The sequence below is a fragment of the Schistocerca americana genome, unplaced genomic scaffold (assembly GCF_021461395.2).
Source record: "Schistocerca americana isolate TAMUIC-IGC-003095 unplaced genomic scaffold, iqSchAmer2.1 HiC_scaffold_187, whole genome shotgun sequence".
Classification (NCBI taxonomy): domain Eukaryota; kingdom Metazoa; phylum Arthropoda; class Insecta; order Orthoptera; family Acrididae; genus Schistocerca; species Schistocerca americana.
Window position 1 is genome coordinate 137,618 of NW_025725892.1, and position 25,528 is coordinate 163,145.

Consider the following 25,528-nt stretch of genomic DNA (forward strand, 5'->3'; position numbering starts at 1 on the left):
TGGCTGTGAGGGGCGGGTGGCGAGGCGCGGCTGTGAGGGGCGGGTGGCGAGGCGCGGCTGTGAGGGGGGGCGGGTGGCGAGGCGCGGCTGTGAGGGGCGGGTGGCGAGGCACAGCAGTGAGGGGGCGGGTGGCGAGGCACAGCTGTGAGGGGCGGGTGGCGAGGCACGGCTGTGAGGGGTTTTATGTGAAAATTCTTAAAAGATTTTAAATAAAACAAATGATGTTAATATTCTACATCAGTATTCTTTGCGTCTACAATATTTAATTCACAACATAGTCACCCTGGCGACAAAAGCTTTTCCCCAACAACAGGAGACTAGTTTGTTGATACTGTCACTGTATAATGTTTAACATTGTTGATGGAGCCACAATCTCACGTATTCTTGCATTGCTTCATCATTATCAAATCGAAGTCCTCGAAGGTGTTCTTTAAGTTTTGCAAACAGATGAAAAACAGATGAAAATCAGATGGGACCAAGTTGGGACTGGATGGAGAATGATCAATGACAGTGAATGCAGTGTGTCGGACTGTTGCAGACACTGCAATGCTCATATGTGGTCTAGCATTGTCTTGCTAAAGGAAAGGGTGTTTCATGTGCAGAGAAAAGCTTTGAATTCGAACCTTTATTACAGCACGCTGTTTCTCACGTACCAGCAGCTTTGTTATACACCATCATGTTTTAAGTTAAAATTCAGAGACCTCTAGCGGCAGAGGACATGAAGAACAAAGATGTAGAATGTTAATAAAGTTTGCTTTATTTAAACAGCTTTAAATTTTAACATGAAAATTCAGAGGTATTACTTTTCAGCACACCCTCATTTCTTTAATTCTTGGATATGTTGACATAAGCACAAAAAATGGCAAACACATGATCATTAACTTTGAATATAAAGTGCTTTAAAAAGTGAGAGTCTAGTTGTAGAAAGCAGCACTATACATTGTCCTACTGACAATTACAGATCAGGTCCAAGTTCACACTGGGGAAGGATGGAGAAAGAGAGTGCTACCTCGTTCAGCAACTGAAATATTGTTAACCAAGGTATGCCTTTATTGTAACTAGTTAAGACATCCTTATATGTTTATCTATTAAATTATCAAACATTACTGGATTTCCAAATAGTTACGAAAGCTGTTTTGATAAGAAATATATCTACATGTTGAAAAGAAGTGTGGCTGTGTGCAGCCCTTAGGTATGTATAACACTGCCAATAATCAAGTAGTACACATCTACAATTCCTGCATTTTCACAAGAGATTTCCTTGCATGCAATGTATATAAATGCAAGCCTTGATAAAAATGACAGGAAAATTTTGTGGCAACATGAAGGGCATCCAGCCAACCTCGTAGCAATGCCAAATCTGATAACCACGCCAACCCTGTGTAGGTACGAGATAAAGGCAAAAGAAAAAGACGACGACTCTCTCGCAAAGAGCTAAAGACAGTTCCTTAATAAGACAGCCCCATGTAATACATACTTTTCACATTAACCAACAGAAGTTGTCATTTTCTAAATTGTCCTTTTGTATAATACGTAGAAAAGAACATGCACTATGGGAAATGTAACACTATTTCACATTTGTTGAGTTTGTAAATATTAATATGATGTGACAGTGTTGAAATGTGCACAAGATCACATGTTTGTTAGATGAAGATTCACATTTGTAACATGTAAACAGTTTCTGAATTTTTTATGACACCTAAAAATGAGATGACATTATTCTCATATGTCTGCAAAATCTGATAATGGGTTTATAATAAGTAACTGTTAAAAGTGGTGTACCATTGAATTTTTCTCCAAAAATCAAACAACTGTTTTACCTATTTGATAAGATTGTGCTGTGTGTACTGATTCGAGATATGATCCAGTTGCTGAATTTCTTATATTGATATGAAACCTATAATTATACAAGAGAAAGTGTGCATTAAAATTGCAATACTTTCATGTAAGATTTACAAAATTTGGACATTAAAATAAACACAAAAATAGTCTGATCCATACCGTGTTGATAGGTCATGGTACATCTGCCCCATGCCATCTTTACCTGTATCGAAGTGTGTGCCGTATTGACATAATCAAGTGGCAGTGTGAGGAGTGAGTCAGACAGAGGCAGGTGACGGAGAAGGAAGGGCTCTTCAGGCACAGTGTGTTGTGATTTGGGCTGTGTGATTTCTCTGTTGGACAACTGGACTTGGCATCACATGTCCGACAATAAGCTTAAATCCTACAGGCTCCGGAGAACAAGAGGCGGCTGAAGCTACTCCTACTGCAGAAGTTTGGTATTTAAGCCTGTTGAATGAATTTGGGGACTGTGTGAGATTTGCAAAATGTTCCTTTCCAATGTCTTTCCCAGTGCGTCGCCTGTCTGCTTATGTGCCTTACCCACCTTCACGGCAATTAGAAATACAAAAATACCAGTTCAATCTTCCTGTTTGCTTAAGCTCTGGTCATAGGTACGTTGAATGTGAGTTCAAGAGACCTTCATGTGTTTGTACCAACTGCTTATTGTACCAGCAATTTTCTATAATTATAACATACTGTGTTTTTACCTTGTTATATACGACAGCTTTGTGGACTTTGGCATAAGTTACCTCATTCACTGCTGTGAGTGGCTTTGATGCTTGCTAGTTAACTTGTTAATTTTGGGGAAAAGGATTCGTGCCAATTTCTTGGTATTTAAGATACTGTCTGTGAATGTAATCGAAATTTGTTTCCCAGTTGTGTGCATCCATTCAAATGTTGTCGATTTTCTGTCCTATGTGGTGTTCCCTTGCTACCGTTATGCCAGATGTGCCGTTTTGAAACTGAATTGCGGTCGGTAAGCGAATCTTTTTATCTCTTTGTTGAGATATTAGTGTGTGTTCAGCAATAAGGCCCTGATTGGTGTGGAGGGCTTTATTTCTGCCCCTTTCTACTGGTATGTGGGTGTGTAATTATGCTGATAGCCATATTGTGTTTAGTTTCATGGTCAACGGGTTAAGTTTATGATTTGATTATTTCCTAAACTTAAAGGTCATTTTTCTTGCCAGACAATACCAGCAGTTAATATATATATATATATATATATATATATATATATATATATATATGTGTGTGTGTGTGTGTGTGTGTGTGTTTGGGAAACTGAATGTAAATTTTTAAGGTCATGGTTTTATTAAGTTTTCATTCCTTTGGTCAGTAGTCTTGTACAACATTCTGTGATACCAAGCAACTGTAAATCAGTAACTGGCTGTCAGAAAATACGATCAGGTGAATTGCTAAATTGTTTGTTATACAAATTCTTCTTGTTGTAGCTGTTGCTTTGAAGCACCGATACTGTATTAAATTTTTTCATCGTTCTTCTGTCACTTAAGCTTGTACTAATAAAAATTTGTGTGTCCCCATAATTACATGGTATCTCATTATAGGAACAGAAACTTAGTGATAAGCAATGAATTCTCAAGGAACTGCAACAACTGCTTCGCTTCTGTGAAGTTGGTTTTTGAAAGTATTTGCTTCCATAAATGTCATAGTTAAGTGAAAAGCTTATTTGTTGTCTTTGAACATAAATTTTCATTACGATGTACAACATTTTCGGTTTCCTGTGTTTTTAACAGTACAATTTGGATCAGTGTAATGGTGTTGTAAGCTCACAAGTAATTTTTTCTGAATTGATTTAATTGCTCTTTCAACCATACATTGTTCAATAAATATTCTGATCACAAACGATGTTCAATCCTTACTTGGGCCTGACCCCCCCCCCCCCCCCCCCCCCACATGACTAGACTCTCTGTCTCCTGCCGAGGCTGGTACATTGTCAACGCCACGTAGTACAAGGGCCAGATTGTTGCAGTAGTGGCGTGGTTTACTTCATGTCTGAACCCAGCACTGCACCACTTCTGTGGTCTATGCAGTCAAAAATGATGTCCTGTCACAACAGTGCGGGACAAGCTGCTGTAAGTACCATCCACTCCAGCTCTGAGAAGTACTCCATGCCAGTCATTGACCTGATGTGGGTCATCCAGCCCAACTACAACAAGACACTGCCTCCACTAGCTGCAGGTCTGAGGTACACCTGGTCCTGATGCTGCCAGGAGCTGCAATGGTACTTTCTATCAGAAGCCATCTGCTGGCTGACTTGAACCAACTCAAAGGCATGCACCAGAGGGTAGATGGTTCACAGCCTATGCTTAGGTACCATCTGCACCTGACTTACTGCTGAGTTGCTGCCTGCCCTGCATGTGGGCACTCTAATACTGAATGCTTCCATCCTCAGGCTGCTGCATCCTATGTCGGGGGTCCTTGGTTCGAAAACACGATTGGGTGCCTTCTACATTGGGCCCCCCACACACTGCTTGCTGGTCACACATATGCATCAAACGGTGTGACTGGATTATTTCACAGTTTGTTGCCATGATGTGCCTGTTGCCTGTCTGTTGAGATATTAGTGTGTGTTCAGTAATAAGGCCCTGATTGGTGTGGAGGGCTTTATTTCTGCCCCTTACTTGGGCCTGACCGCCCCCCCCCCCCCCCCCCAGCTCTACGTGACCAGCAAGGAACTGACTTGGCTTCTACACAACGGTGTGTCTCTCTGGCCTGCCAACTCTGTATCCTGGGTGCCACTTGCTGCTGCATGCTGAGCTAAGCAAGCACTGACAGCCAACCCACTTGGCTCTATGTATGTAGTGCCCTGGCAGCCATACTGCAACACCTCTGCAACCTGTAACAACATCAATAAATACTAGAGCCATCTTGACTCCTCTACAACTGGCATCAGAAGCAAACAGCAGATTCAAGCAACATAATGGGTGGTTTAGTTGCTTACATGTTCCATAGATCATTTCAGTGATATCTTCCGCTGAAATTATTTGGAATTAATCATTTTACAGGATACATATACATGGTTAATGTTAACATTAATGAACATATTATATTTTAGTCCTATTCAGGTAACTATACTTAAAAGCTTTTAATAGACATTAGTCCACGGAATAGGAACAGTTCTCCACGAGAAATTATTTTAAGTTAGGTTTAAAACTTGCTTTGCTACTTGTCAGACATTTTATGTTATCAGGCAAATGACCAAACTTTCTATTGCTCATCTTGAACTTGTGAGCCACTGACAGCTTTAACAATGGCCAATAAAAGTCATATTTTCATCTAGCAATATAGGTGTGGACATCACTATTCTTCTCAAATTGTGAAAAATTATGAGAGACGAATTTCATTAGTGAATATATGTACTGTGATGGTGCAGCTAAAATGACTGACTCCTTGATGAGGTACCTATACAACTGCAGATAAACACCATATATTTTTGTGCACTCAATACTTTCTTTGTAAGTGACGAGTTACACCAGACAATTGTTCTGCAAGACTTTATTAAGTGGAAAAATGCAGACTATGTCAAGAGGCTGATTCGTTTGTTTCCAAGACTAGTAATTACACAAAGAGCAAAAGTAGCCGAACTTGACTGTTTGAGCATCTGTCAGTAATATCCTTCTTCCAGTTCAAGTTTGCTGTACAAAATGGAATATGTAGTAGACCCTCACTATTTCCCAATATGACAAACAAAATTTCAGATAATTCGTCCTACAAACTAAAATTTGACCCCCCACATTACATGTTCCACATCTCATTCTTTACCTAAACCAAATAAATACATACATATGTAGTGCATTGTGTTTCACATACTTTTCCTCAATAGCTTGCTGTATTGTAATTTCACAACAATGGCACAATCGCTTGATTGCTGCTCATGTCATTACCACAGTGTAAGACACAAGGGAAGGGGAAGACAGGGTTGGTTGGTAGATTACAAAGAGAGTGAAATGTACAACAATGCAGAGATCTGTCTGTCTCTGATTATTACGAACAGTGAAATCCAATTCCCCCCCCCCTCCTATCTCACACAATATGGTGCTGAAATAGAAACGAGCTCTTAATGCTACCAACAAGCTCTTAATTCTCTGATGTTAACACAAAAGCATCAAATTCTACATGTAATCAATAGTGAAGGGAAGACTAAAACACATGTCGCAGACACTTTCAAATCTCAAAGTCTATTTCAAGACAGAAAATAGAGGAGAGTCTGGCAAGCTATTCATTTTGCAGCAATAGCAAGTGCATGAGGACAGCCAACCATGAACGATTCACTGTTTGAATTATTCCAACACATGTACTCACAGCAAATTCTGTCATCTGGCCCCATGCTTCAAGAAAATGCTCGTGAAATCGCCCACAAAAAAGGGTTTGTGTGCTCTGAGGGCTGGCTATGGCATTTTCAGAAGAGGCATAAAATGTATATTGTAAATGTTTGTGGGAAAACACATTGATGAAATGAGGAAGATGCCAATGAGAGGGTGCGGGAATTTTAATCCAAGCTCTGTCATTTGTATCTGTATTTATTTAATATGGATGAAGCCGGCACAAACACAATGTATCAAGGGTGAAAAAATTGTCAAGAGGCAAACGCAGGAAAGAGAGACTGGTGGTGGTCTTGTGTTGTAATTGAGATGGTTCTCATAAGCTCAAACCATTAATGATTGAAAAATACAAAAATCCACATTTTTTAAAAAATGTGTCAATCTGTTCAATCTGGTACGCCACTATGAGAACAACAATGAAGCTTGGATGACCAGACTCCCTCCCACAGCTGGCTCTTAAAAGTTCAACAACAAATGGCTGTGAGGTAGAGAAGTATTTTGGCAACTTTGGACCACTGCCTGGCACATCAGTTCGATGACCTGGAACTTCTGAATTTAGAAGTTGTATTCATACCACCTAACACTACAAGCTGTCTACAGTCACTGGAGAAATAATCACCTCTATGAAGCATAATTACAGCACCTTCTTGTTAAGGCTGCCATTAATTCAATCAGACTACAAGAAAACCTTTCCACATTGGAATGTACTGCAACCTGTCCTCAAAATCTCTGCTGCTTGGGATGAAGTTACAACAAACACCATAACTAATGTTTTAAGAAGGCCTGGACAGTGACTGATAATGCAGCACAGACTGAAGAGGAAAATGATGATGCAGCATCTGAACTTACTCATAATGCAAATACAACTTTGGATTCTGATGTTGTTCTTCGACAGGCTTACACCAGTTGGTACCCTCTTGCACTGCCAATCTGGAAGAATGGATGCTGGCAGACAACGAAAACTGTACTGTTGAAGAACGAGTCATCAATTCTGCTGATGATGCAGAAGAGAAAAATACTGCTTTACTGTCATCTTCTGAGGAGGAAAATGAAGTGTCACCCTGCACTTAAGCTGCAGCTGCAATTGCTGTTCTCGAGAGAGTTGCTGCTGCTTCTGATGTCTATGGCATTTCAGGCAGCTCTGGATGTAGCACCTTCTGAGAGTGCCATAATGTTATTTAGGAGAGGATATATTATCAATTGTAGAAAAGCTGTTGACAGCTACAAAGCCGGGATCTAGGACAGATGAACAGCTGCTGCAAATGACCAAGTCATGTTTGGCAGGAGACATGAAAAGTTATGTAATGCAGCATGAGGACCTACAAAATGCTCAATTGTTCAATGGACTAATATGGCAAGGTGTGGTGCAGCAATGGAAGAGAGAGAATTGCTGTAGATACTATCGCGAACAGTTAAATGGAATGTCGCAGAATCACAGTGAATAGGTAAGAATTTTGCAGCTATGATACAGAAAATAAACATTAAAACTTATGAATTAACACAGAGTGACAAAACAAATAAGATTGTTCTTCCGGATGTGGAACAGAGAGCATTAGACGCATTTCTATGGTAACTACCACCTAATGTACTGCCTCTTCTACTGATGTTAAGTGCTATCAATGTAGATGTTTACCGTATTTACTCGAATCTAAGCCGCACCTGAAAAATGAGACTCGAAATCAAGGAAAAAAAATTTTCCCCAATCTAAGCCGCACCTGAAGTTTGAGACTCGAAATTCAAGAGGAGAGAAAAGTTTTAGGCCACACCTCCAAATCGAAACAAAGTTGGTCCATTGTAATATGAGACACAATTTAGGTCGAATAAATGACGATACAGCTACAGTAGTTTGGTTCGAGTCGTAAGCTTAGCAGTTAAGCTGTACCAGGTAGCCATTGCTATGCGTCAGTCGCTCCGTCCGTATTTATACGGGTACCCTTCCTTTTTCATGTGCTTCGTCTGGTTTGAATCGATTGCTTATTTTTCTTTGATCTGATAAGTGCCGTTCTCTTTGTTATAGGTGTTTACGTCACTAAGCTGAAAATGCATTACTGTACTGTCATACATTGTTTATCGCATTCTGATAATGAGTTTACGGCCTGTCGCCGCTCGCGGCATGGCTTGCTTTTGTGCGCCCTGCCGCCGCTTACAATTTTAAAAAGAGAGGAATCGTCTCATTATGGAAACAATGGCAAGAGACTGCTATTTGTTGTTACTACGCTGCTGCTTTCTTTGATAATTATCAACAAGAACCAAATAGTAGACTGCGTATGATAGCAGATGTTCTGAACGAGAGTTTAGCGAAAATTTTTCTCTGTTTGAAAATCTTTGCAGACGCCTCTTTAGTACATTATATTCTGCACAGAAATTACTCATCTTAGATTTAAAAATCTAGTCAATTGCCATGCTTCAATTCTGACTGTATCACTATTAGGCATAAGAATACGAATATAAACATGACATGATATGTATATTCTTCCGCGTTTGTTGTTGTCTCACTCTAGTTTCGTAGCTTATTACAGACAGGATTTAAATGAGATAGCAGCAAATACGAAAGAATGCATGGTAAAATGTTTATATTCGTATTATTCTTATGATGAAGAGAATACTGCGTGTGATTCACAATTCATAGAAGTTCCTATTAGCAACCATCTCTTCTCACAGGTAGGAAAAAATTCAGAACGTAGAGTTGGCCATATTGAGAAACATCCCAGTCTTGCCAGTCAGATTTTCGTAGTACATTGAAATGCTGCTACATTCAAAGATGAACAATACGGAAATTGTATTTGCTTCGTTGGATAATGTATGAAAATGAAGTGGTTGAAACTCGGGGCGGAGAAAAAAGCTTGTCTTCCACCTTTCTTTAAAATTTTTTTTACTGACGCAGAGGTTTTGGCGCCAGTATTTATCTTTGTGCCTGCAAAGCATGCCTGTGCAGCGCTACACATATTCGAAGGCAGAAGTTAGTTGTGGCAGCACCTACCAACATTTTTCAGAGCTTCCGCTTACTTTGCACTCGATTCTAAGCCGCAGGCGGTTTTTTGGATTACAAAAACCGGAAAAAAAGTGCGGCTTAGATTCGAGTAAATACGGTAGGCTACATACAAAAAAACTGTTGTCAGTCTCACTGTAATAGGTATGGAAGAGTGAGAGTATACACTGGTGGCCATTAAAATTGCTACACCATGAAGATGACGTGCTACAGATGTGAAATTTAACCCACAGGAAGAAGATGCTGTGATATGCAAATGATTAGCTGTTCAGAGCATTCACACAATGTTGGCGCCAATGGCGAAAACTACAACGTGCTGACATGAGGAAAGTTTCCAACCAATTTCTCACACACAAACAGCAGTTGAATGGCGTTGCCAGGTGAAACGTTGTTGTGATGCCTCATGTAAGGAGGAGAAATGCGTACCATCATGTTTCCGACTTTGATAAAGGTCGGATTGTAGCCTTTTGCGATTGCGGTTTATCGTATCGCGACATTGCTGCTCACGTTGGTCGAGATCCAATGACTGTTAGCAGAATATAGAATCGGTGGGTTCAGGAGGGTAATACAGAACGCGGTGCTGGATCCCAACAGCCTCGTATCACTAGCAGTCGAGGTGATAAGCATCTTATCCGCATGGCTGTAACGGATCGTGCAGCCACGTCTCAATCCCTGAGTCAACAGATGGGGACGTTTGCAAGACAATAACCATCTGCACGAACAGTTCAACGATGTTTGCAGCAGCATGGACTATCAGCTTGGAGACAAAGGCTGCGGTTACCCTTGGCGCTGCATCACAGACAGGAGCACCTGCGATGGTGTACTCAACGACAAACCTGGGTCCACGAATGGCAAAACATCATTTTTTCAGACGAATCCAGGTTCTGTTTAGCATCATGATGGTCGCATCAGTGTTTGGCGACGTTGCAGTGAACGTACATTGGAAGTGTGTATTCGTCATCGCCATACTGGCGTATCACCCGGCGTGATGGTATGGGGCGCCATTGGATACACGTCTCTGTCACCTCTTGTTCGCACTGACGGCACTTTGAACAGTGGACATTACATTTCAGATGTGTTACGACCCGTGGCCCTACCCTTCATTTGATCCCTGCGAAACCCTACATTTCAGCAGGATAATGCACGACCGCATGTTGCAGGTCCTCTACGGGCCTTTCTGGATACAGTAAATGTTCGACTGCTGCCCTGGACAGCACATTCTCCAGATCTCTCACCAACAGAAAACGTCTGGTCAATGGTGGTCGAGCAACTGGCTCGTCACAATACGCCAGTTACTACTCTTGATGAACTGTGGTATCGTGTTGAAGCTGCATGGGCAGCTGTACCTGTGCACGCCACCCAAGCCTGTCGAACTCAATGCCCAGGTGTATCAAGGCCATTATTACGGCCAGAGGTGGTTGTTCTGGGTACTGATTTCTCAGGCTCTATGCACTCAAATTGCGTGAAAATGTAATCACATGTCAGTTCTAGTATAATATATTTGTCCAATGAATACCCGTTTATCATCTGCATTTCTTCTTGGTGTAGCAATTTTAATGGCCAGTAGTGTAGAAGTAAAGGGCATAACAGTAAAGGGCGGAATATGAGTATTCAGCTCAGAGTCTGCCGAGCAGTACTCCCAGTGAATTTTAATGCTGCATAATCTATGTCAAGCAGAATGTTGCTTGACCAGCATGGTAAATGGTTGTTGTTTGTTGTTGTTGTGGTCTTCAGTCCAGAGACTGGTTCGATGCAGCTCTCCATGCTACTCTATCCTGTGCAAGCTTCTTCATCTCCCAGTACCTACTGCAACCTACATCCTTCTGAATCTGCTTAGTGTATTCATCTCTTGGTCTCCGTCTACGATTTTTACCCTCCACGCTGCCCTCCAAAGCTAAATTTGTGATCCCTTGATGCCTCAGAACATGTCCTACCAACCAGTCCTTTCTTCTTGTCAAGTTGTGCCACAAACTCCTCTTCTCCCCAATTCTAATCAATACCTCCTCATTAGTTGTGTGATCTACCCATCTAATCTTCAGCATTCTTCTGTAGCACCACATTTCGAAAGCTTCTATTCTCTTCTTGTCCAAACTATTTATCGTCCATGTTTCACTTCCATACATGGCTACACTCCATACAAATACTTTCAGAAACGACTTCCTGACACTTAAATCTAACCTCGATGTTAACAAATTTCTCTTCTTCAGAAACGATTTCCTTGCCATTGCTAGTCTACATTTTATATCCTCTCTACTTTGACCATCATCAGTTATTTTGCTCCCCAAATAGCAAAACTCCTTTACTACTTTAAGTGTCTCATTTCCTAATCTAATTCCCTCAGCATCACCCGACTTAATTCGACTACATTCCATTATCCTCGTTTTGCTTTTGTTGATGTTCATCTTATATCCTCCTTTCAAGACACTGTCCATTCCGTTCAACTGCTGTTCCAAGTCCTTTGCTGTCTCTGACAGAATTACAATGTCATCGACGAACCTCAAAGTTTTTATTTCTTCTCCATGTATTTTTATACCCACTCTGAATTTTTCTTTTGTTTCCTTTACTGCTTGCTCAATATACAGATTGAATAACATTGGGGAGAGGCTACAACCCTGTCTCACTCCCTTCCCAACCGCTGCTTCCATTTCATGCCCTTCGACTCTTGTAACTGCCATCTGGTTTCTGTACAAATTGTAAATAGCCTTTCGTTCCCTGTATTTTACCCGTGCCGCCTTTAGAATTTGAAAGAGAGTATTCCAGTCAACATTGTCAAATGGTAGGGAGCATATATTTTTGTTACACTCAGGAGCTCACATGTGAGACAACTCAGGACCTCACGGGAAACATGCAGTTAAACCTTCTATGCTATAGATGTATGGGGAGTCAATGGTAACAAAGTGTAGTTGCTAGGTTCACCAGTGTTTAAATTTTCAGGTGGAATCAAAGCAATTCCAGGAAACTATGGAAGTTTTTCCCATGTAGGTGAAAGGTACTGCGTGATCCTAGGGCCATGTTTCCTGTATAAGCATCATACTAAAACTGACCTTGGACAACATATTGTATAACTCATGGAAACATTGTTCAATCTTTGAAAACTTCTGTCGATGACATACTGCCACAAGGGTTGCCACTCGTGACCCATGAATCAGTTAAAACATGTGCACGGCCACTGAACACCAATCTGTATGATAAAGTACAGCAAGGCATAGGGAAACTACAATGAGCAAATGTAGAAACAGAACTATCTGTAAACATATTTTGTGTGGTGGAACCATTGGTGGAAAATTATGAGCTACATGAAGCACACTGTTTTGTGTACAGAAGCACTGTATACATACAGGAGATGGGTGGCGAACCAGAAGTGCCCAGTGATTTCAATAATTTTGGTACTGATGGCATCATCAGTTTGTCTATGGAATTATTGGTTGCTAATTTAGATGTTCTAGACAAAGCTGATCTAGATGGATACGTTCGGACCATATCCACGACCAAGCTGCCAGTATAACTGCATTACATGAAAGGGTGAAGCATTAAGAAAGAATGGAGGGACTTCTTATGGAGAAGTTACTGCTAGAATTAGATGATCTATTTAAAGTTCATGGCCCTTTACCACCAATCCCAATGACGAAGCACAGGCTCCAATTTAGGAATCGACCACCTGTGTACTTTAAGCCATACAGGGTGCCCCTTCACCTAAAATTGGTAATAGAGAAATTCATTAACAAATAATTATGCAATGGTATCATTAAGGCAAGTACCAGCCTAGAGGGTGCAACTGTGGTGATAGTACTCAACAAACGTTCTTGACGGAATGAAGCAGTATCAGTTCTGCAGCATCTACAGATACCTCAAGAGTCGTACGATTACAGGCGAGTATCCAACCAAATATAACAGAAGCCCTTGATAACTTGGGAAACTGTACGTATATTTCCACTATGGATCTAATAAGTGGCTACCATAAACTAGGAATAGTACTCAAGGACCAACCAAAAACTGCATTTATTCAGTACCTCATTGGAAAATGTCATTTGGTCTAAGAAATGCACAAGTGATGTTTCAACAGTAGTTGGACAGTTTTTGAAGGGACTAAAGCCGAAATAGTGTATGGCGTATCTGGATGATATTGTTGTGTTTGCTAGGAATATGAAAGGGGATGTGCATTGGTTGAGGGACATTTTTCAGCAATTGCACTAAGCACAACTAACTCTTATCATATATAAGTGTCATTTTGTGCCAAAGAAGTGAATTACTTGGGCATTTAATAAGCCAAGACGAAATGAGAATAGGTTCAAGACTGGTAAACACTGTATGGAGTTTTCCAACACCTCTTCAGGCAGGCAAGGAATTGCAGTCTTTTAGGGATCATCAAACTATTATAGCAAATTCATCCAAGGGTTTGCAGGAATAGCATGACCTCACACACACTACAACTGGCAAGGACATTACCAGCCTATCTGTGGGAACGGACCGACTGCAGCATGTAACCTAACACGGCCGCCGGGGCGGCTACCCCCACCACCACGCGCATGCTGCTGGTCCACCACAGCCTCCCAAGGTATAATGGAGGGGAGTGACCGCACATACAAATATCCCACTCTCTGTGAATCTCGACACTTCGCCAGAAGATGGGCAGTATGACACTTCCCGTAACGTCATGAAAAATCAACACTACCATCCGGCTGGCAGCCCGAGAAACCTTCATCAATTGTAGATCATTTTACACATTACATGTGGATGGTTGCTATCCAGAACCGGCAAACTGCCACAGTAGAAACGTAGTGATGCGTAATTGGTTACTACAGTTTGGTATTCTGGAAACAAAATCACATATCAGGGCACCAAATTTATGTTAGCATTGCTGAAGAAGTTATGCCATTTGTTGCTTATTCACAAACTGAGATGATCTCTTTAAACTCACAGGCTAACAGAAGAACTGAATGTGTACATCAAATGAGAGGGAAAATTCTAAGCCACTATGCAAATAGCTATAGCAATGATTGGGATTCTTCGTTGGTTTATGTAGCAGCGGCATACAATTCTAAAATCCCTGAAAGTTTGTGGATGGGCTACATAAAGCACATGAAGAGATAGCAGTTATGCTAGAGTTTATTAATCCTCCAGACAGGAAAACCCTATCACTATGTTACCACCCTGTGATAGTCCAAGCTGGCACCGAATGTGCTTGCCTACATGTGCTAGTCTGGTTCCCAGCATCAAGCAGCAATACCTGGTATGTGTACTATACAATTCGCCCATACCAGGTCAGATGGGAGACTGTAAAAATTTGTTCAAGTCAGCAACTGTGATAGGCAACCTGCACAACAGCACTACAGCATACAGTTCTGTGTTGTGCTATGCAATCGAGCTGCGATTCACAAAGATGCACAGGGGTGCCTCTCACAGAGAGCAACCAAGAGTGCCCCTGAGAGCGACAACACCAAGAATCACTTGTGTGCTTTTGGCAAAATCAATATGTAGGGTTTTTTTTTTTTTTTTTTTTTTTTTTTGCAAGGGGGGGGGGGGGGTCAGGTTTTTTTATCTATGGTAATATACTGTCAAATCACAAACAAGTTTTACAGCTTCACAAACACTAGATCCTTACAATGACAATGGGTCCTCAGAACAAAAGGTATTGAGGAGTAGAAATATGATTTACCAATAGCCTTATTAAAAATTTCAGAGACATTAAACATAGAGCAAGTAAAACTTTCAAGGCTACCAGTACTCTCAATATCTCTACAGCGAACAATAACCACGATAAGCCATCCACTACAATGACCAAATTTATCATGCTATTAGAAGAGAAAAATTCAAAAGGCCACCAGCGAAAACACAAGGCCCATGAAGAACAGCATGGGAAGCAAGGCGGGAAAACCATGTGCTAATATTGCTATGTGAGCTTTGGCGTTGCCAGCAAGAGCAAGCCACCATATGCCCATTCTGGCACCACAACCCTATTTCTAAAAAGCAAGTCGCTTATACAATCCAACAGCAGTTATTGCGAATTGTTACAAGCAGGGATGACCTAAGGGTACAGAATGGTTGAAGCTGCAAGGTGGCAGCATATTGGTAAACAGTACAATATGTGATAGTTCAAGACCAACTTTCTATCTTCTAGCTATCATAACAGGAACTACAATTTTAAACATAACATGTCCTCTATTACACTGGCCTGAGAAACCAGATATATTACCTCCCCCAAAATTTGAACTTCGTAAACAGTACCTTAGCACCCAACCTCCTTAACCATCTGGATGAGCTAATAGCTGCTTCAGCATGTGCAACAATTACACAGTAATTTACCATCACAAACTCAGGTAATAAGAATTTCAGCCTCAGGTACAGTCTGGATTCTGACTCTCATCTGTGCAGCCTGTATCCATTTATGGTAGAAAACTGCTCACCCTTCCAAACTCCCTGTACACCATGTGACAACTGAGTGAGTCGCCCTTACTAACAAGGGAACCTCCCCATCGGACCCCCCTCAGATTTAGTTATAAGTTGGCACAGTGGATAGGCCTTGAAAAACTGAACACAGATCAATTGCGAAAACAGGAAGAAGTTGTGTGGAACTGTGAAAAAATAAGCAAAATATACAAACTGAGTAGTTCAAGGGAAGATAGGCAACACTAAGGACGATAGGAACACAGGAGCGCTGTGGTCTTGTGGTAACATGAGCAGCTGCGGAACGAAAGGTCCTAGGTTCAAATCTTCTATCGAGTGAAAAGTTTAATTTTTTATTTTCAGTTTATGTGACAAACTCTTATGTTTTCATCACTTTTTTGGGAGTGATTATCACATCCACAAGAAAACCTAAATCGGGCAAGGTAGAAGAATCTTTTTACCCATTCGCCAAGTGTACAAGTTAGGTGGGTCGACAATATATTCCTGTCATGTGACGCACATGCTGTCACCAGCGTCGTATAGAATATATCAGATGTGTTTTCCTGTGGAGGAATCGGTTGACCTATGACCTTGCGACAAATGTTTTCTGTTACCATTGGAGAGGCACGTCCTTTCGTCTACTAATCGCACGGTTTTGCGATGCGGTCACAAAACACAGACACTAAACTTATTACAGTGAACAGAGATGTCAATGAACGAATGGACAGATAATAACTATGCAAAAATAAAGAAAGTAAAATTTTCAGTCGAGGGAAGACTTGAACCAAGAACCTCTCGTTTTCCAGCTGCTCGTGCTACCACGGGACCACGGCACTCCTAATCTCTCATAGTCCATTATGGTGCTTATGTGGCCCATTGACTACTCAGTTTGTATATTTTGCTTATTTTTTCACAGTTCCACACAACTTCTTCCTGTTTTCTCACTTTATCTGTGTTCAGTTTATCAAGGCCTATCCACTGTGCCAACTTATAACTAAATGTGAGGGGGGTGCGATGGGGAGGTTCCCTTGTAAGAATTAGTCATTGGACACTGTGATTCAGGCTGCAGTAGCAAAAGAGAAACCTGAATAAAAATGTGCATACATGTGAAAATGTAAAGATGTATTCTACGTGATTTTCAAAAATTATCCCAGTCAATGATCTGTTGGACTAAATCTTCAAAAGATGGGAGCCGTAATGTGCCATTGCCTTTCAAACCAGTGCCTGTAAACTGTGGCCAAGTGAGCAGAAAGCTGTCCCCAAATTTTTCAACTAGAACCTTAACACTCGCAATTCATGGGCAGGAAACAGTGGCGTTTTGTAGCACATGTTTCGGGACGGTTTTCTCATCTTATCACCAATACCGTGGACTTACAGGTCTGTGCCATGTGTGTTCCCTATGTGCCTATGCTATTAGTGCCAGTTTTGTGTAGTGCCACATTGTGTAGCACCACATTCTGCAATTATCCTTAATCTACACTCCTGGAAATGGAAAAAAGAACACATTGACACCGGTGTGTCAGACCCACCATACTTGCTCCGGACACTGCGAGAGGGCTGTACAAGCAATGATCACACGCACGGCACAGCGGACACACCAGGAACCGCGGTGTTGGCCGTCGAATGGCGCTAGCTGCGCAGCATTTGTGCACTGCCGCCGTCAGTGTCAGCCAGTTTGCCGTGGCATACAGAGCTCCATCGCAGTCTTTAACACTGGTAGCATGCCGCGACAGCGTGGACGTGAACCGTATGTGCAGTTGACGGACTTTGAGCGAGGGCGTATAGTGGGCATGCGGGAGGCCGGGTGGACGTACCGCCGAATTGCTTAACACGTGGGGCGTGAGGTCTCCACAGTACATCGATGTTGTCGCCAGTGGTCGGCGGAAGGTGCACGTGCCCGTCGACCTGGGACCGGACCGCAGCGACACACGGATGCACGCCAAGACCGTAGGATCCTACGCAGTGCCGTAGGGGACCGCACCGCCACTTCCCAGCAAATTAGGGACACTGTTGCTCCTGGGGTATCGGCGAGGACCATTCGCAACCGTCTCCATGAAGCTGGGCTACGGTCCCGCACACCGTTAGGCCGTCTTCCGCTCACGCCCCAACATCGTGCAGCCCGCCTCCAGTGGTGTCGCGGCAGGCGTGAATGGAGGGAAGAATGGAGACGTGTCGTCTTCAGCGATGAGAGTCGCTTCTGCCTTGGTGCCAATGATGGTCGTATGCGTGTTTGGCGCCGTGCAGGTGAGCGCCACAATCAGGACTGCATACGACCGAGGCACACAGGGCCAACACCCGGCATCATGGTGTGGGGAGCGATCTCCTACACTGGCCGTACACCACTGGTGATGGTCGAGGGGACACTGAATAGTGCACGGTACATCCAAACCGTCATCGAACCCATCGTTCTACCATTCCTAGACCGGCAAGGGAACTTGCTGTTCCAACAGGACAATGCACGTCCGCATGTATCCCGTGCCACCCGACGTGCTCTAGAAGGTGTAAGTCAACTACCCTGGCCAGCAAGATCTCCGGATCTGTCCCCCATTGAGCATGTTTGGGACTGGATGAAGCGTCGTCTCACGCGGTCTGCACGTCCAGCATGAACGCTGGTCCAACTGAGGCGCCAGGTGGAAATGGCATGGCAAGCCGTTCCACAGGACTACATCCAGCATCTCTACGATCGTCTCCATGGGAGAATAGCAGCCTGCATTGCTGCGAAAGGTGGATATACACTGTACTAGTGCCGACATTGTGCATGCTCTGTTGCCTGTGTCTATGTGCCTGTGGTTCTGTCAGTGTGATCATGTGATGTATCTGACCCCAGGAATGTGTCAATAAAGTTTCCCCTTCCTGGGACAATGAATTCACGGTGTTCTTATTTCAATTTCCAGGAGTGTATGAGCATGAGTGTAGTTTTAGCGCTGTGAGCATGTGTATAAGTATATTGTATTTACCGGGTTTTTCCTTCAAGAAGATTTTGAACAGACACCTGCCACAGAACAATAACAACATTTCATCAATAACAGTGTGCATCCCAAAAGAATAATATTTTGGCAGTAATTCATTCATTTTATCAAAAACTTCTCGTATTGCAGCAAACTTACCACGTTTTCTGCAATCGCTTTGCGACTCTCAGTCATCAAATCTTACTATTTTAGTAAGCTGCTGGAATCTGGTTCGGCTCATGGTAGCAGTATAAACAAATCTTCCTAAAGTGTAGGACCATAAATCTGTAACAGATGACTTACTGTTGTTTTCGTTCCCCATAATAAGTAGCCCTACATATGCCATGAATTCAAGTCTGTGTGTCTTGGATATTTTCTGCCTCAATGCCTCTTCATTGGTATGCTTTATTATGATGGTGACAATTTCTGGAGACAAAAACTTTTCAAATGATTCTCTTGTTGTTCTACTTTACTTACGTCCCCTATGCCTTCTCTTTCTGTCACTATGTTTTGTGTGGTGTCACCGCCAGACACCACACTTGCTAGGTGGTAACTTAAATTGGCCGCGGTCCATTTAGTACATGTCGGACCCGCATGTCACCACTGTGTGATCGCAGACCGAGCGCCACCACAAGGCAGGTCTCGAGATACGGACTAGCACTCGCCCCAGTTGTACGACGACTTTGCTAGCGACTACACTGACGAAGCCTTTCTCTCATTTGCCGAGAGACAGTTAGAATAGCCTTCAGCTAAGTTCATGGCTACGACCTAGCAAGGCGCCATTAGCCTTACATAGTTTGATAGTTATCGTATGAAATGTCTCATCAAGAATGCTGTTGTTCACATCAAAGAATAAAAGATAAGTATTCGAGGAGCTGCATACTTTTCTTATGAGAATTCACTACTTATCCTGTTCCAGAATTCACGCCCGTCTGCGTTAGATAGCGTGCATTTAGGCCTCCTCTATCTACAAGGTGTTGGCACATTTACCAACACATCATTGGCGACGAGGGAAAGGGTCTTGCTCTTTCTAATTGCTTACATTTACTTGTGTCATGGCTTCGCCACAATCTCCAGATGTACTGTCCGAATTTTATCGCTTGCAGAATCAGCAGATGCAGGCGTTATTGCATGCCCTTGGACAGCTCGTCCAGGGTCAACGTGCCATTCAAACCGATGCGGCGGCCGCCGCTTCATCGCTCCCGCAGCCACAACATGCAGTTGCACCGCCTTTTAGGCCCTACGACCCAGACGTGGAATCCTGGACGGAATGGTCACGCCAGTTTGGATTTCATCTCGCCGCCTACAGAATTCAAGGTAACGAGCGGCAGCCTCATTTATTGGCGTGTGTAGGCGTGCAAACGTACCGTGTGATAGTGAAATGGTTTCCCCGACGCGACGTAGCAACTCTGTCCTACGAAGAAATTTTGTCGGCATTGGACGCCTATTTCAAGGAAACAGTTAATATAGTTGCAAAAAGGTATACGTTCTTTCATACAAAACGTACGGCCGGTCAAACTAATCGGGAGTGGGTTGCAACTTTGCAAGGCCTTACTAGGGATTGTGCGTTTGAATGTGACTGTGGCCTTCCTTATTCAGATACAATGGTACGTGATGCAATTTCACAGAACGTTTCTGATGTTCGCATACGGGAACAGATTTTGAAACTAGTTAATCCCTCCCTTCAACAAGTGATAGACATATTGGATAGACAAGACACGCTTGACTTTGCTCAGGAATCATTTGCAACTTCGCCAGCCGTGTGTAACATTAACCGGCCCGCCGGGCGCGCAGCACGGCCCGGTAAACTGCCCTCGCACACGTCAGCACAGCTGCCGCCACGCTATAAACCAGTTGTGCCGCGCCAGCACACAAATGCAGTGAAATCATGCCCGCGGTGTGCTACTAGACATTCGCGTGAAAATTGCCTGTCACGCCAAGCTATTTGCTTTTTCTGTCAAAAGAAAGGACATGTTCAAAGTGTTTGCCAGAAAAAGCTCAGATCAGACAATCACAACAATTCCAGGCCTTTTGCTTCGCGCCGGAATCGAACCAAGGACACTCAGGCTCGTGGACCTTCCCCCATGGACATTCATGTAGGTAACTCCACTCCGCCCAGTGCCACTCTTTCTAACAGTGACTGTGTTCGTCCCACTAAAAGTGTGCGTCGACGTTGCCGGAAATCACGTCAATTAGCAAGTGATTCTGTACCAGTGTCTGTTCAAATTGCACAAAACAGTCGCTCTTGTCGTCAGCAGGACAATAAACTTTTTGTAGAATTGGACTTTAATGGCAAGGTCATACCATTCCAGCTCGATACCGGAGCTGCAGTTTCATTGCTCAATCACGACACGTACAAACAACTGGGCAAAGCTCCGTTGCGTGCCGCACATGTTCAGTTAAAAAGTTATTCAGGACAGCTCATCCCTGTGTTAGGACAGTGCACTCTTCTTGCAACATACAAGGGACAAACAAAACTTGTCATGTTACGTTCTTCGTTCCTCTACTGCAGTGAACTTGTTTGGTTTAGATTTATTTCAGTTGTTTAACTTGTCTATTGTAAATCAGGTCCTATCAGTGAATCAGACTGTGCCTTCAGACAGTGTTTCTCGTCTGTGTGAAGAATTTGCAGACATAATTGCACCGGGCCTTGGTTGCGCTAAGAACTATGAAGCACATTTGGAACTGAAAGTAAACGCGCAACCGAAATTTTTCCGAGAGCGCAATGTTCCCCACGCATTGCGTGATGAGGTCGCAAGAACATTAAACGATTTCGCATCACAAGGTGTGCGTGAATGTGCGCAATGCCTTTTCGATTTCAGCTCCGCTTCATCGCTTACGCCGTACAGGTGTTCCGTTCGTCTGGACGACGGAATGCAAACGCGCCTTTCGCCAGTTGAAATCGGCGTTGCTTTCAAATACTTGCCTTCCGCCATTCGATCCCCAGAAACCCCTTTTGTTGATGGTAGATGCATCGGATTTCGGGATCGGTGCTGTGCTTGCACACAAAGTTGGCTCATATGAGCGCCATATTGCCTTTGCGTCAAAATTGCACTTGTCTGCGCAAAGAAATTACTCACAGATAGAGAAAGAAGCTTTGGCTCTCGTGTTTGGTGTTACTAAGTACCATGATTTCTTGTATGGTCGTCACTTTACCATCATCACAGACCACAAACCTTTGACGTCGCTTTTTCATCCGAACAAGCCTGTACCTCCACGTACAGCGCAGAAATTCATTCGCTGGTCTATTTTCCTCTCGCAGTACCGCTACGATATCTTGTATCGGTCCACTGCTAAGCACGGAAACGCCGATGCGTTGTCCCGTTTGCCTGTTGCTGAGGATAAAGCATTCGATTCTTCCGAACTTGCTTGCATGTTCATTGATTCGGAAACCGATGAAGTGGTCGAATCGTTTCCGATTGATTTTCGTCGAGTAGCTACAGCCACAGCTGCTGACCCGGTCCTTGCTACCGTTTTGCGTTTTGTTGCTACGCAATGGCCTTTGTCAAAGTCTCGGATCGAGGATCCGTTGGTTCGCCGATTTTTTGCTCATAAGGAGAGACTTTTTGTACGACGTGGTGTTTTGTTGTTGCGTTCTGATAATGATCAGTCCAGAGTTGTGGTCCCACGTTCGTTACAGTCCTCTGTTTTACGGCTTCTTCACCAAGGACATTGGGGTATAGTGCGAACGAAACAACTTGCTCGTCAGCACTGTACTTGGTTCGGAATCGATGTTGCGATTACGACTATCTGTTCTTCTTGCTTGGCGTGTGCCGAACAACAATCCGCACCGCCGCGGAAAGTCTTTGCATGGCCAAAAGCCACTTCCCCTTGGCAACGCTTGCACATCGATTTTGCTGGTCCATTCTGGAATGCTCGATGGTTGGTTCTGGTAGATGCCTTCAGTAATTTTCCTTTTGTTGTCCGAATGTCTTCCACGACGTCCTCTGCCACCATCCAAGCGTTGTCTGCCATCTTTTGCATTGAAGGTCTTCCGCAGACTATTGTTTCCGACAATGGCCCACAATTCATGTCCGCAGAATTTCAGTCATTCTGCCAGGCCAATGGTAATCAACATCTGACATCCGCGCCGTTTTCGCCTCAGTCCAACGGTGCCGCTGAACGATTGGTCCGGACTTTCAAGTCACAGATGTTAAAGTTGAAAGAGTCGCATTCTCGGGAGGACGCGTTGTTGCCCTTTTTGTCGTCGTATCGCTCTCAGCCTCGAGATGGTCGCTCGCCAGTTGAGTTGCTCCACGGTCGTCCTCATCGAACCTTGATGTCTTTGCTGCACCTGCCGCATCAGGTTCCTGTGCAGCGGCAGACTTCTGCTTTTGCTCCAGGCGACGTTGTATTTTATCGCAACTATCGAGGTTCACGGCGTTGGCTCGCAGGGCGCATTCTTCGCTGCCTCGGCCGCGCGATGTATTTGGTTTTGGGGGCCTCTGGTGAGGTGCGTCGGCATCTCAATCAGCTGCGCCTCTGTCGTCGCACGGGTTCTGCCGCTCGCCGTCTGCTTTCAGCGACGGTGCCGTCCGGTCAGCGCCCTGGGGACCCATCTACTGGCTCGCCTCATCCCCAGGTGTTACCGACGATGCCTTCCATTTTGCCCCATGGTGACGCGCCGCTGCCGCCGCCGCCTGTTCTCCCGCCGCCGCCGCCCGCATTCGATGCTTCGCTGCAGCCGCCAAGCGCCTCCCTGGGTCACGCGCCGCCGATCGCTTCCCGTGACCAGCCGTCCTCCGCCATGGAACTCTTGCCCTCTCCGGACCACATGGCGTCTTCACGCGTCGGATACCCCGACGCAATGGAGGTTGACCCTTCGGCCCCTCCTGTCTCTTTACGGGCGCATACGCCGCATGTTGACGTGCACCCTGGACTAGGTTTTCAGGCGTTTCCTAGCTCCCCTCGGACCGAATGGCCAGGTGCGGGTGGCACAGCCTCGCCTGTTGTTAGGCTCCCCACCTCATCGCATACGTCAACATGGGGTCCTCCCCACGGCGGGCGGAAGCCTTATAACACGACCGTTCGCCGATTTGCGGGGGAGGAATGTGGTGTCACCGCCAGACACCACACTTGCTAGGTGGTAGCTTAAATCGGCCGCGGTCCATTTAGTACATGTCGGACCCGCGTGTCGCCACTGTGTGATCGCAGACCGAGCGCCACCACAAGGCAGGTCTCGAGATACGGACTAGCACTCGCCCCAGTTGTACGACGACTTTGCTAGCGACTACACTGACGAAGCCTTTCTCTCATTTGCCGAGAGACAGTTAGAATAGCCTTCAGCTAAGTTCATGGCTACGACCTAGCAAGGCGCCATTAGCCTTACATAGTTTGATAGTTATCGTATGAAATGTCTCATCAAGAATGCTGTATTCACATCGAAGAATAAAAGATAAGTATTCGAGGAGCTGCATACTTATCCTGTTCCAGAATTCACGCCCGTCTGCGTTATATAGCGTGCATTTAGGCCTCCTCTATCTACAAGGTGTTGGCACATTTACCAACACATCATTTTGTGCTACTCATCTTCTAATGTGAGGAGGTTTCAAGCTATAAATTTTTCCAGTACTTGTCATATACTTGTCACTAACCTCAAAAGCTGTGTCATCATCAGTTTCAGATGCCCAGGTATCATCTTCAGCATCTGTAGGTACTCTATCACTGTCCACATCTTTGTGCACAAGACATTCCTCTTTAGGTTCACTCACAACATCTTCAGTTTCATCAAATTCAATTTGAGAATCTGTAGATTCTTCCAAAATCTGTGATATTTCTCTGTCAGTAAGTGACTGTCGATACATTTTCAATCAGAGTTGTATCTAACACTGGACTAAGTACCATTGAACAGGAAACAATACAGAACCAAAGGGAAAGAAATTATTGTTGAGACCATTGCTGCTGTCAACCAAGAGAAATATAATGTCCATTTGTTCTAAGGTCATGTAATGCTATTATTTGTGGAGTAAGATGACCATTGTGGGAAGTCACATCTACTACCAAGTGGGGGGAGACTTTATGACCACCTCTCTTAAATTTAAATTTTCTGATTAAGCTTAAACAAAAAACATAAAACAATCATAGAATCTGGAAGAACACTTCATAAACACAATAAATATTTTTACAAAACTTGAAAAAATAAAGTACCTGAGTAGATTTCAATATTTTCAAAAGGTGGGCATAAAGTACCGCCCCCCCCCCCCCCCCTCTTGGTATTGCGAGGGTTTAGTCTCTGCCCTGGCACCAAAGCAAGTCTGGGTGCCTTTCGACTAGCCCCGCAGCCTGCTGCTGAGGCTGGAACATTGTCAACACAAACAGGATGAGGGCCAGACTGTCGCAGTGGTCAGCTGGATTACACCCTGTCCACATATGGCTCTGTGTCACTGCCATGGTCTTTAGAGTAAAAACTGATGTACTACCACTACAGGGCAGGTCGAACGGCCATAAATATCACCCACTCAAGCTATGAAGTATCTGTAATTGTGTGCAGCCAGCTCTGAGAAGTACAACTCCCACCAGTCATTGACCCAATGTGGGTTATTCAATCTACTTCTTGATACTGCCTCCATGAGATGCTGACCTGTATGCTGGGCCTTGTCCTTTTGCTGCCAGAAGCTGAAATGGTGCCTTCCAGTTGGGAGCCATTTACTGGCCGACTTTAATGAACTTGTGGGCACCTATCTGGGGGTCCATGGTTTGCAACCCACACTCAGCCACCACCTGCACCTGCTTGCTGCTGAACTGCCACCTACTCTGCGTGTACACGCTCTGCTGCCGCAGGCTTGCATCCGTGGACTGCTCACACTGCATCCTTCATCGTGGGTCCTTGGTCAACAGTTGGCTTGAGTGCCTCCTGCACCAGCCCCACCACAAGCTGTTGACTGGTCACACATGTGTGTGAAACGGTGCTCCTGTCAAGGAGCTGACTTGGCTTCTACACTATGACATGCAAGTCTGGCCTGGCAGCTCTGTGCACTGGCTGCATCCTGCTGCAGTGTGCTGAGCTAAGAAAGCACCACCAT

At 44.0% G+C, this 25,528-nt stretch overlaps 1 protein-coding gene across 1 annotated transcript in view; it reads right to left on the reverse strand.

Annotated features, from left to right (window-relative positions):
* Positions 1–283: 283 nt before the first annotated feature.
* The window catches only part of LOC124573711, a 121,480-nt gene continuing 96,235 nt past the window's right edge, over positions 284–25,528 (reverse strand). Inside the window, exon 9 of the mRNA XM_047131140.1 lies at positions 284–1,021. Coding sequence (XP_046987096.1) covers positions 975–1,021 — 47 coding nt within the window. The 3' untranslated portion in view covers positions 284–974. The remainder of the gene's footprint in view (positions 1,022–25,528) is intronic.